At 38.2% G+C, this 14,129-nt stretch overlaps 1 protein-coding gene across 1 annotated transcript; it reads left to right on the top strand.

The window, feature by feature from the left end:
• Positions 1-2,173: 2,173 nt before the first annotated feature.
• On the top strand, positions 2,174-2,665 carry LOC145029816 (uncharacterized). Its single transcript, XM_078978272.1, has one exon. It carries the CDS (start codon positions 2,174-2,176, stop codon positions 2,663-2,665), a length of 492 nt encoding a protein of 163 aa, XP_078834398.1.
• The last annotated feature ends 11,464 nt before the right edge of the window (positions 2,666-14,129 follow it).

Genomic DNA, 14,129 nt, shown 5'->3' with positions numbered 1-14,129 from the left:
CTGCGAACGTACAAGTGTCTAAAGCATAACTGTGCTTTAGGAACTTGTACATTCGCAGATGGAATGACAAAATCACAGACGACTTTATTCCATCTGCGATTTTAATGGCTCAAATTGCAATTTTGGTTTCTTTTGGCTATTTTATACAAAGTAATTAATGTATTTGGCTAAATTTGCAATTTTCTCGTATATAAATACTTACTAAAGTCATGTGGTTTCAAAAACATGGTAACAGTGTTTTGTTAGGCTCATCGAAGTGGAATGCGGTTTGGAATCGCGTTCGTGCCACGTCGACCGCAAACACCGCCCCTTGGGTGTGGTCCTGTGCGATCTTGGCCGCACTACAGCTAGAAAGAACCATAGCATGTGATTGGTTGGTGCTTGATTCCCTTTTGACCGTTGAACGATCCTTTAACCAAATTCATTCATTTTTTTTTTTAACTTTACTCTCTCTCTCTCTCACACACACACACACACACACTCTCTCTATATATATATATATATATATATATATATATATATATATATATATATATATATATATATATATAATACCATTATTTACATAACCTTCATTATTTACACAACCTTCAACCAAAATCTTTACTCTTTTCCTCCAACTTTTTTTGAAAATGTCTTCTTCCAAAAAGCCCAACAAAGAAAAAACACTCGTTAGAAACACCACCACCCAATACCTTCATTTGATCAACTGATTTTTTCACCTCCGTAACACTATGACGGTATGCTTCCGTATTTTCCACAACGACCAGCGGAACCACTACCACAAACACTACCACAACCCGATACAGATTTTAATCCATTTGATTTTGTCTCAATCTGAGTTTGTTCAACAAACACAAACACAACCAGAAACGACCATTTCTGATTTCGAACCGAAATTTGTTATAGAAACTCAGCCCACTCAAGCAGCAGCTAAAAGAAAAGAGAAGGCGGAGGCTAAATGTTGGGAACCCCTGGAAGTGTTAGTGTTGGCACAATCTTGAATCGCAATTTCAGAAGATAGGAAGTTTGGAAAAGACCAAAAGCATGACCGCTTTTAGATTCGTGTTTTACATAGATTCCATAAAAGAATGAACCGTGAAAAATACCGTTCAAAATTTTTAGGTTTTTTTTTTAAGTTTTTAATCGTTTGGTGTGTTTTTTTTAATAAGTTGTAGGTTTTATGTTTTTAATATGCATTTCTAAATTTTTAGGTTTTTTTTTGTTAAGTTAAGGGTATTTATATTTTTAATTAATGAAATCCTTTTAAAATTATGGTTTTTTGGTTAAAAAAAGAAGTTGTATTAAATTAAAATAGTTAAAGAAACAAAAATAAAAAAATAAAAATATGGCACCTTATGGATAATTTTTTTATGAAAATATCAAAAACCACATAGGTCCACCTATTTTAGAAATGAAGGGTGTTCGTGCGATGGTGAGGCGTTTGTCGGCAGAGTGTGTGTGGGGGAATGTTAGAATTCCATTAATGACCACACGATTTTCTTTAGAATTATAATAAAAAGACATCAGAATTTCATAACGCCCCCACTAAAACCCTGAGAATCCTTTTGTGTTTTTCCCCTTTATGATTCTCTAAAATTTTGAATCCTACAGCGAAGGTGATTGCAAGAAGGTAAGAGCATAGAAGAAGATTGCCAGAAATTAAGAGCAGATCTGCTGGTATTCTCTTTTATTTTGTGTTAAATTTCAAGCATTTTCCGTATAATCCATGTTTTGTGAAGTGTAGTACCGACATTATGACATCCGCGCTCATGATGTTTATTCATAAAATATTTGATGAAGTTGGGTTTGTGTTAGAACGATGAATGAACTGTCAAAGCAAATGTATATTGTTTCCGAAGTAAATGGGTATTTTTTTTTTTTTTAAATAAAACCGAAAGGCATGGTTTTTTACATATATAAAGCAAAGATCATTTTAATTAGTGTTTTCTATATATATATATATATATATATATATATATATATATATATATATATATATATATATATATATATATAAATCAATGAAATACAATTATTTGGATTATGATATGGGACGGACTCTTTTTACAGAGTGCAGATAATTTCTCTATGTAGATTTCCCTCTTATTCCTTTTGTAAATTTTTTGGCTACTATGCATGTAGGTGCTAGAAGAAGTAAGAATATCGAGGAATGGATATTCTTAGTGCCTTTATTACACCAATCGTAGAGATTGTCTTTGTGCCCGTTAAAAAACAACTGGGCTACGTCTTTTCCTGGAGAAAATATGCTAGGGACATGCATGCCAAAATGAGGGAATTAGATGCTGCAAGAGTCAGTATTGAAGAGCACATGAACCAGAACCGAAGGAACTATCTTCATGTTCCAACCCAAGTCACAGGTTGGTTGCAGGAAGCAGAAAACGTCAAAGCAAGTGTGGAAAACCTTCCTATTGATGTCGGTAGTTGCTTCAATCTCAAGAGTAGGCACAACCTCGGAAGGAATGCCTCGAAGATAATTAAAGAGATTGACACTGTCTTGCGAGAACATTCTCTCATCACATGGACTGATCATCCCATTCCACTCGGAAAAGTAGATTCCATGAAGGCGTCCACCTCTACAACATCAAGCGATTACAATGACTTCCAGTCAAGAGTATATTGTCTTTTATATATTATTTTTTAATTATTTGTTTATTATTAATTAATTAAAATTTAAAGAAAATCAGTTTAGTGATTTCATATATGTAGCACTCCCACTCCCACTCCCACTCCCACTCCCACTCCCACAACTGCTACCACCACCGCCTTTAGTTTTGTGCTTAAAGAAAAAACTGGAAACTAGTAGTAGTCACCACCTGAAGCCTAAAACCAAATCAAAAAAAAAAAAAAAAATCAAACCTAATGCAACCTGTGCCTAGAAAAATCATATCCTAATCTAGAAAAAATCAAACCTAATCCAAAACGGATGAAACCTTCCAAAAAAACCAATTCTAATAATAATCATCAGGCAACCCTGAAATAAAATAAACTACCACATCCACGTGAGAAACCTGACCGACATCGCCACCACCGTCTTTAACACCACTTGTCCATTGCCATTAACTACAGTAGTCACTGCCATTGACCTAAAAGCATATCTGGTTCAGGGAGGCGAGGAACAATCATACTTGGATCTGGTTCACGCAACACCCCTGTCATCGACCGCCAACATATTATTAATCGATATATATGCAATAAATGCATATATTATTTTGTATCTTTGTAATTATTATTTGTAGATATCTTTTCCTATTTTAGATAATTAGTTTGTTAAGTTTCCTAGTTTATAGGACTGTAAACGTGTATATATTCTGTTTGATGTTTAATGAAAAAAGGGGCATCCAATCTAAAATAATTTCATGGTATCAGAGCCCTTGAAGGCTCAATACCGATTTCTTTTAAAACCTTTCTCTCAATCCGATCACCATGGTGACCGATGACAAACCAGAAAATTCCGGCGGATCTGGCACAAACCAGAAACAGTCCAAAGCCATACACCCCGTCTACACTGTCACAAATATCCAGAACAAGGTTCGGATCCTCGATGGTACGAAAGTCACATATACATCTTGGGTACGCTTGTTCAAACTCCATTCTCGCGGGTATAAGGTGCTCTCTCATATTGATGGCACTACAGCCCCTCCTAAAGAAACAGACCCGTCATATGAAGCCTGGTCAGAGATTGATGCAATTGTTCTCCAATGGATCTACGGAACCCTCTCGGATGAACTTCTCGTCCGAGTTCTAGATGAAACCACCGCTCTTGGTGCATGGAACAAAGTCAAAGAGATCTTCCTCAACAACAAAGGATCTCGCGCTGCTGCTCTGGAACAAGAATTCAATAACTTGAATCTGCGTTCCATGTCGTCTCTTGAGGCTTACTGCCAACGCCTCAAAGATCTGGCAAGTCAACTCCAAGATGTCGATTGCCCGGTCGCTCCAAATCGCCTCATATTGCAACTGGTTCGCGGCCTACCTCCGGAGTTTGACACGGTTGCTGCCTACATCAACCAAACACTACCCCCATGGGACACGGCTTACTCGATGTTACAATTAGAACATCAACGCCAACGTGCTCGAGATGCAATCTTACCCAACGAGGTTGCAGCTACTATTGCTCAGGAACCACCACCACAAAGGCGTGATGCTCAACCAAACCGAGAACATCAAACCCAAAGAAACCCTCCTCGGCGCAACAACACCCCACAAAACCGATCGAACAATAGGCCTAATCAACCTCCTGTTCGTTCAAACAACCAGCAACCCAATAACCCTAGCCAGCGGCGCAACACTCCTGGACAACAAAGACCTCCTTGGTCTGCCTACCCACCGCCGCCTTACTGGTCCAATCCTTGGTGGGCTACTCCATCTCCATGCCCATACCCGACTCAATCCGGTTGGGCCGCCCCTTGGACCCCAGCCGCTGCTCCCAAACCATCATCTCAGCAATCCCACTTAGCCGAGATCAACCCTCTGGAGCCTTCTGAACTTGAAGCTGCTTTCTCCACCATGACCATGGACCCGCAAGACGATCAATGGTACATGGATTCAGGCGCTACATCTCATCTCACAGCGGACTCAGGTAAACTTCATAACATTTGTGTTTCATCTATTAAATCTGTGTTTGTTGGTAATGGTAAACAGGTACCAGTCCTCGGATCCGGCTACACCACCTTGCCACACCCAAACAAACCTTTTTCCCTACAAAACGTCTTGCACACTCCTCATGTTATTAAAAACCTAGTTTCCGCACGTAAATTCTGTAGACATAATCTTGTTTCTGTAGAATTTGACCCTCTTGGTTTTTCCATTAAGGACCTCCAGACTGGGACGCACCTGGCGAGACAAAACAGTGATGGAGACCTCTACCCGTTCACAAATCAAGCGCCTACTCCAACCTTTTCTTTTTCAGTTTGTAATAACAATTCGCCAATTTGGCATTCTCGTTTAGGACATCCAGGAACTCATGTAATGGATAGTCTCATTTTTAATAAAACTATTAGTTGCAATAAACTTGATAAATCTTTTGTTTGCAAATCATGTCAAATAGCCAAACATAAACGACTACCATTTAAAGACTCTACATCTAATACTCTTAAACCGTTTGACCTTATACATGCGGATTTATGGACATCGCCAATACCAAGTAACACCGGATTTAAATACTACCTCGTTTTAATCGATGACTATACACATTATACATGGGTTTTTCCCATTAAATACAAATCCGAAACCCTACACAAAATCAAAACGTTCCATACATTCATCCAAACCCAATTTCACACTTCACTTAAAACCTTTCAATGTGACAAAGGTGGTGAATTTGACAACCATCAATTTCACTTTTTTGCATCTTCCACCGGCCTACACATCCGTTTCTCTTGTCCACACACATCCCAACAAAACGGCACTGCCGAACGCATGATTCGGCGTCTTAACGACCTCATGCTCACTCTTCTTACCCATGCCTCCATTCCACCAAAGTACTGGGTTGATGCCATTCACACCGCCACATACTTACATAATATTCTACCCACATCCACCCTCCAAAACCGAACACCCACTTCCATTCTCTATCTTAAAAACCCAACTTATGACCACCTTCGCATCTTCGGGTGTGCATGTTACCCCAACTTAAACTCAACTCGTCCTCATAAACTAGCACCTCGATCCAAACCTTGTGTATTTCTTGGATATCCACCTCAATATCGAGGTTACAGGTGCCTCGATCTTTCCACGAGTAAAGTTCTTCTTTCCCGACATGTCACGTTTGACGAATCATTGTTTCCCTTCGCCACTCTCTCCACCACACCACCAACTTACCCATTTCCTGAATCCGATCCTTCCCCTCTCATTTTCGAACCTCATCCTTCACAACCCACCACACCTCCGCCATCCATCACTCCTCCGTTAACACCAACACCACCATCATCTACCTCACCATCGCCACCTACACCAACCTCACCCCCAATACCGCCCGCTGTCCATTACCCACTAACTTATACCCGCCGGAACCGCCAACCTACAAATACCACCAATACCGCCACCCTACTACCTGCACCCACACAACCTCCTGTTCCACCAACTTCCGCTACCACATCCCATCACCCCATGCAAACCCGCCTTCGCACAGGCACATCCAACCCAAAATCATATTATAACTTACACACATATACCTCCCATATTTCCCCTATTCCGAAATCACATACCCAAGCCCTCTCTGATCCGAACCGGTCTCGTGCCATGACTGACGAACACACAGCACTAATGGATAATCACACATGGGAACTTGTACCGCGTCCGCCTAATGCTCACATTATCTGTTGCATGTGGTTATATCGACACAAATTTCATGCAAACGGAACTTTGGCACGTTACAAAGCACGGCTGGTTATAAATGGGAAAAGTCAACAAGTAGGAGTTGACTGTGACGAAACTTTCAGTCCCGTGGTTAAACCAACCACCATCCGTACTGTCCTCAGTCTAGCCGTTTCTCGATCATGGCCTATACATCAGCTAGACGTGAAAAATGCTTTTTTACATGGGGATCTCAAGGAAACGGTGTATATGTTCCAGCCATCGGGTTTCGTGAATGAACATAACCCCAAATACGTTTGTCGCCTCAACAAATCACTTTATGGCCTCAAGCAAGCTCCCTGAGCCTGGTATCATCGATTCGCTACTTTCGTCCACACCTGCGGTTTTCAAAGCACCAAAAGCGACTCTTCCCTATTTGTTTATCATAGCAATGGTAAAACTGCTTATCTTTTGTTATATGTGGACGACATTATCTTGACAGCATTAGATACACAAACTCTTGAGCATTTCATTACTTTACTATCTAAAGAGTTTTCGATGACTGATCTTGGCCATTTGCATCATTTTCTTGGCATTGAAGTTAAACATCTCAATGGCGGCTTATTTCTCTCTCAAGAACAATATGTCCAAGATATTCTACAACGTGCTAACATGCAAGATTGCAAACCCTGTGCCACCCCTGTTGACACCGCAAGTAAGCTTAGTGCTACAGCTGGTGAACCGTTTAAAGATGCATCTTTATATCGCAGTCTAGCCGGGGCGCTTCAATATTTAACCTTCACCCGACCTGACATTGCCTATGTTGTTCAGCAGGTATGTCTTTTTATGCATGCCCCGCACGACCGTCACTTCAATTTTCTTAAAAGAATTCTGAGGTATTTAAAAGGAACAAGTAATCATGGTTTACATATTTCTCCCTCCAAATCCAATAAGTTAACAGCCTATTCTGATGCGGATTGGGGGGGATGTCCGGACTCAAGACGATCAACATCCGGTTACTGTGTTTTCTTGGGTGACAACCTTGTCTCCTGGTCTTCTAAGCGACAACCTACTATCTCTCGTTCAAGTGTCGAGGTCGAATATAAAGGTGTCGCCAATGCTACTGCTGAAACAACTTGGCTTCACAATCTCTTGCTTGAGCTCCATTTACCTTTGCGTCAAGCCACCGTAATTTATTGTGACAATATTTCAGCTGTTTATCTTACCAGAAATCCCGTACAACATCAACGTACAAAACATATCGAAATAGATATACATTTTGTTCGGGAACAAGTCCGCATTGGTGCCTTACGAGTAATACATGTTCCAGCTGATTATCAATACGCAGATATCTTCACAAAGGGTCTACCTCGACAACTGTTCACTCGGTTTCGCTCCAATCTCTCTATCCGATCAGCTCCAGATTCGACTGCGGGGGAGTATTAATCGATATATATGCAATAAATGCATATATTATTTTGTATCTTTGTAATTATTATTTGTAGATATCTTTTCCTATTTTAGATAATTAGTTTGTTAAGTTTCCTAGTTTATAGGACTGTAAACGTGTATATATTCTGTTTGATGTTTAATGAAAAAAGGGGCATCAAATCTAAAATAATTTCACATATGTGGTTGGTTTGGGTTACTAGGGAGGAAAACGAAGGGGAAAAGGAAAAGGAAAGAGGAAAAAGAGGAAAAGGAAAAGGGGAGAAATTATAAGAAGACTAAACTACACAAATGGTCCCTGTGGTATGTTGAAAAATGTCACTTTGGTCCAAAAAAGTTTGGACTAGCACCAGTGGTCCAAAACTTTCATTTTGTTGCGTCTTTGGTCCAATATGTTCTGATTATTTTCAAAATGATGGATTTGCCCCTATTAATATGATTTTCTCTTTTTTCTTATTTCCTTTTCTGATTTTCTGATTAAAAAAAAACAAGAAAACAAAAATAAAAATCTCTCTTATTTCTTTTTCTGATTCTCTTTTTTCTTATTTCTTTTTGTGATTTTCTGTTCTTGGACTAATACCCACGATCACCTTAAATCCACACATTTACACCATTGTTAGAACAAACATCACCAACCTCTACCTTTCACCTTGGACCATGACTAGCAGCCACTGAGGACCACCCATAGCCACAACCGAACTGCTGCTAAGGAGTTTCGATAACCAGCCATCGATAGTGAGTCCATCGGAAAACGACCTGGGACCACCGGAACATCACCGCTGCCACCACCCATCTACCTTCCTGTCATCTCCGATTAACCCACCACCCATAACCCTTTCCTTCTCCCCCCTCTCGTCAAACCCGTCGGAACAGAAAAGTAAAAGCAGCAGGGCTACCATCACCTCCCTCCATCGCCGTTGATGTGGAATCCCGTCGGACACCATCAACCTCTTGATACCCCCACCATTTTCTACCATTGGTAAGCCACTACCACTCACTCTCTCTCTCTCTCTCTATATATATATATATATATATATATATATATATATTCTTGCATCGAGCCCCACTGTCGATTACAACAGATCTGTGGCTCGAATTTCAGATCTATTCATATCGGTTTTTCAGATCTATTAAGATCATTGGTTGAAGTTTGATCGATTTTTCAGATCTATTTAGTGCTACCCCCATTCTCGGTTCGTCCTCGTTACTACCCTTGTTGCCTCCTGTTTTGCTTTCCTTCCGACAAGAACGAAGAGAAGGGAAGGGAGTTGGGTTGGGTTTGACCGGTAAAGGAAGTGGGGGAATAGAGGGTGGTAGGCAGATGCGGAGGTGATGTGGTGGAGCAAGGTGGTCCTCGATGGTGTTGGGGTATTTCTTGGTGTCGCCGGTGGTCAGGGAATGAAGCAGCAACGAGGGGAAGAAAAGAAAATGAGAGAGAGAAAAGGAAGTGTTCGTTTATGGAGAGAGAGAGAGAGAGAGAGAGAGAGAGAGAGAGAGAGAGAGAGAGAGAGAGAGAGTTTTGTCTTTTCTTTTAATTTGAGAGAGAGAGAGAGAGAGAGAGAGAGTTTTGTCTTTTCTTTTAATTTTTATTTTTTAACCAGTCAAATATTTAAATAAATAAATAAAAGTGAAAAAGTAAAAGGTAAAGATAAAATCATCATTATAAAAAAGTTCAAAGCAAATTGGATCAAACTTGCAACAAAATAAAAAGTTTGGACCTCTGATGCTAGTCAAAACTTTTTTGGACCAAAGTGGCAAATTTCAGTTAACCACAGGGACCGTTTGTGCAGTTTTGTCTTATAAGAATTATAAAATAAGAGGGAACAGTTGCACGGCGATAGTAAGAACTAAAAAAATATAGGGGGGAAACATGGCCTTGTGTTTGTTTAATACTATTCTTCAATTTAATAAAAATATTCAGAATATTATTAATAATAAGAATAAGAATATGTATTTAACAAGAATGTTAAAAAGAAAAAAAATTATAGAAGGCTAAAACAAAAATGTTAGAAAAACAACTAAAAGTCCAAAAAAATATTTAATCAAAGGATGCACTAATAATTTGAGGGGATATATAAATAATATGTTCGAAAATCGTTACAAAAGAATAATGCGGAGATAGTCCAAACGAAAATATAACATAAGGATAGTCCCAATGCGTACATTTCACGACAGGGTATTAATGCCCCCATTGTTTTTCACTCGGATCTCTCTTGTGATGAGGGTGATGATGAAAATAATTTAAGAAAATAATAAAAAATATTTGTAAAATTAAAAAATAAAATAAAAAATATAAACAATGATAATATAGTTTTTCTCATGTATAACGAGTAACAAAGTCACACCAAAAAAATCACATGAGTGGTCCGAACTAATAGAAGATAAGGAGGAAACACGATCTTAGTGATATATTATAAAAATAGAATAATTTTAAGAAAATAATATAAATAATATATATAACTGATATGCAAATTGCTGCAAAAAAGTAATACAGAATAGCCGGAAATAAAAGATAAAAAAAAATTATCAATAATCATAATAATATTATTATTATTATTATGTATCTAATAAAAATAATAATAATAATAATAATAATAATAATAAACAATCAAAAAGATAAAAAGATCACAAGGATGCATGAAGAATTCCACTTTTGAAATGATGGGTATGGGTGGGTAGATCCATTTTTAACCTTTTTATAAATAAATTATAAATAATAAACAAATTACAAAAATAATAAATCGGAAAGTATGTTTTTTTTTATTTAGGCCTTCTGCAATATTGTCCACGACAATGGTTGTGGAGAGCTTCCAGATCAACCACCACGAGTCACCCCTATTCCATGGAGTACTCTCCACGGAGAGAGAGAGAGAGAGAGAGAGAGAGAGAGAGAGAGAGAGAGAGAGAGAGAGAGAGAGAGAGAGAGAGAGAGCTTGTTGTCGTTCGTCTTTGGCATCATGGATGTAACTCCCAAAAAATATCAAAGACATTTTTCGATTTAAAATAAGGTAACTAATTAAAACCTTATATTTCAAAATCATTAAACGATATTCATTTGTTGAAACCAATAGTTAATGGTTGAACTATAAAACAACAAAAACCAATATCTTCTATGCGTGTGTATAGTTTTGCCGAGCTTTTCTCACGAACAACATTCAAAATGTTCAATCCACAATTATAAACGTAAATCTTAATGAGTTCCTCAGTATACCACATATTCCATTAAACATACGACGCAACCACACAAGATTCCGGCTCTAGCGTCAAGTAATCAAATCTCCCTGGTCTTACGTACAATTGTTGTGATCCAACCACAGTCTTTCCTATCAGTTTCGAGGGTCAATTAAGTCCTTCGTTGGTCAGTCATACATAACCCAAATAGTCATACATAACCCTAATAACTGGCCTACCCTAGTTAGCCTAACCAATCAGAACTCCTAACAGTACCATATAATCAACAGGAAAGACCATACCAATCTAGCATACCAGGACACCAAGTGTCCAAAACTGCACATGCATACAAAGGAGTAATCCTAGCTACCAGTGTTGTCAATAGCGATTATAACGATCGCTATAGCGAATAGCGAGGCGATGCGCTGGATGTCACTATGTGGTCTGTAGCGAGGAAATAGCAACGTAGCGATCTTTTTCTCTGAATTGCAAAATTGATAATTGAAAAACGTTTTTAGCGATCGGAATAGGTACAATCTGTGATTGGGATCGCCAGTTTGGCATTTGGGATTGCCAATTTGGAGAATCAATCGCCGACTTTGAAATTAGCGGGAAATGCTATCTGGTACGACAACCTGACGAACCCATCCCATGGCCAAATTGAATATCGGAACGTGTTTTTAACGAACATAATTGCTTCAATTTGCAACTAGGATCATCAATTTGGATTTTGGAACGCCGAATTGGAGACTGACGGGAAATTGATTGCTGACTGAAAAATTGACCACCTACCTACAAATTCCAGTCTTATGCTTTGATGTTTCGATTACCTGGTACTTTAATAGATTCAAGTGACATTCCTATTATCCTATATTCCTATTCCATGTATTCTACAATTCCTTCTAGTATTCTATTATTCGTATTCTACACATCGTTTTGTACTTTTTTTTTTCTTTGAAAGTTATTTTTGGCAAGACAAACAGTCATCAAGAAGATATTGAAACAGAAGCACCAAAGAAATTTATTGGTCTTGGTGAGGAGAATGGCGACCAAAGATAATCGGGTGCATTAGGAAGCCAAAGAAGTTAAGACAAGGATGCTAGTAGGCCTCTTTTGGAAGAAGTGACTGTTAGGTTACTGGAATTTTGTTTCTAAGTGTGTTATTGGTGGAATTATGTTGCTGGAATTTGGTTTTGAACTGGTTACACCTTACCAAAGTCTATTGTACACCGTACCTAAATGAACCTACCCCCATTGTACTCGATACGTCCAACCTAGCGAACCAAGTTCCCAATAAATCCTCAATTAGCAACCCAAATACTCCAAGTTTGACCCTAAGTCGAGCTAATCAAAAGTTCATAGCCGAAGCCAACGCTACATCGTGACACTTTATATGTCATGTCGTGAGAGAGCAAGGACAAAACAATCCCGGTTCCGAGCACCGCCACATCATGGCAAACCCCTATGCCACGTCGTGACTTCTGGTAAAAAGCCAGAGACTCCATTAATTTGCTTAATTCCTTCAGATGAAGGCCCATAACTTTGGATCTAGTTCTTTTTACTAATTTAATGGATAAAGTTTCCAACTTTATCCTTGAGAACCCCATCCCAAAACTTGATCTACAACCCTAAGTCCTTAATAAGCATAAATCCTTTCGAAAACATACATGGCTTCAAGAACAAGATCAAGATGCAAACTTTCCCAATCCAACAAGATTATGAGGTGATAAAATAAGCTCAAGAGGTGATGGAGTTCACTCAACTCCAAAGCACAAGCTCACAAGAATCAAAGGAACATATATGATCAAACTACAAGATCTAGCAAACTAAAGGTCGAGATGGAAGCTTTTTACTCACAATGGTCCATAAATAAAGTCCTTTTGCTAGATCTACACTTGAGCTCTTCACAAAAACACTTTTCAAGAAACTTGGTCTTCAAGCTCCACATCAAAATATGAGTTATGAGTCTTCAAATGGCCAAGAACACGAAGAACACTCCAAGGGGATAGGGTTTTCAAAATGGAGAGGTTGGAGGCTGAAAGTGATGTGCTATCTTGAAATTAAAGTGCTTAAATATGGAGAAAACCCTAAATATCATGGGTTTGGGCTGCAACATTCGCCACGTTGTGACACATTTCATGTCACGTCGTGGCAACCATCCAAAATCCGCCTTCTTCATTTGTATGTTATGTTGTGACACTCTTCATATCACGTCGTGACATATGGTTTTCCTCAAAAACCATGCATTTTATTCCTATATACCATCCACTGATCCATTTTGGGAAATGACTGTTACAACGAAACACCACGAAAACGCCCGACCACAAACGGTCAGGGTGGTGTGCACGGACAACGGTCGTGCCCACGTAGACCACGACCCCCCTCGTTGTGTGTATTGCAGACGGTTTTAAAACACAGAAAGCACAACAAAAAATAAAATTAGGATAGTCAGAATGCCAAAAATAATAATTAAGGATTAAATGCATAAGTTTGACCAAACCTTAAGAAAAGTTTCAATTACTTATTCAAAACTAATATAATGATTTTTTTAGAAACAAATTGTAATAATGCATTTGTTTTTTCTAAAGTTATCCCTTTATTTTTTATTATTATTAAATGTAATAAGTTTAGCAACTAAAATCGTCAATTTTATTAGAACATTGTCTCGAAAATGTTAATCGAAATAGGTTTAACCAAGGTTGTTAAAATCTCGATTTTGATCTTACGATTTTATGATTTTAAGATCCTACAAGTGAAAAACGATCCAGATCTCACCTCTTTAGTTTTATTATATAGACAAGTATAAAAAATTTGTCTATTCAACTTGAAATCGAACATCACAAGTTGCAAGAAGTTTTCTAGAGCATCACCATTTTTTCAATTCATCACGAGTTAGACATTGCACACCCATTATAATTTCTTTTGTGATCTTATGTCTTGCATGTGATTATGAGTTTATTTTTGAGTTCATTTTTGTAGGATCTTACAATCCTGATCAGATCTTATGATCGCGATCTTGCAAAACGTAAAACAATTTTAAGTAAGATCTCGATTTTGACAACCTTGGATTTAACTAACAATGGTCGGATAAGGAAATTTAGTATTTTGCGTAGTACAGGAACTAAAAACAAAATAAAATTAAACCAAACAAATGAAGAGAGGTAAAATTGAAAAAAAATAAAAATAGACTT

This window comes from Lactuca saligna, chromosome 2, assembly GCF_052625555.1.
Source record: "Lactuca saligna cultivar CGN05327 chromosome 2, ASM5262555v1, whole genome shotgun sequence".
In the NCBI taxonomy this organism is placed as follows: Eukaryota; Viridiplantae; Streptophyta; class Magnoliopsida; order Asterales; family Asteraceae; genus Lactuca; species Lactuca saligna.
The sequence above is the reverse complement of the archived record's forward strand: the minus strand, read 5'-3'. Positions and strand labels throughout refer to the sequence as shown.

What these genes read in the sequence shown, in the direction of transcription:
- LOC145029816 (XM_078978272.1), top strand. Translation starts at nt 2,174, where the DNA reads ATGGATATTCTTAGTGCCTTTATTACACCAATCGTAGAGATTGTCTTT.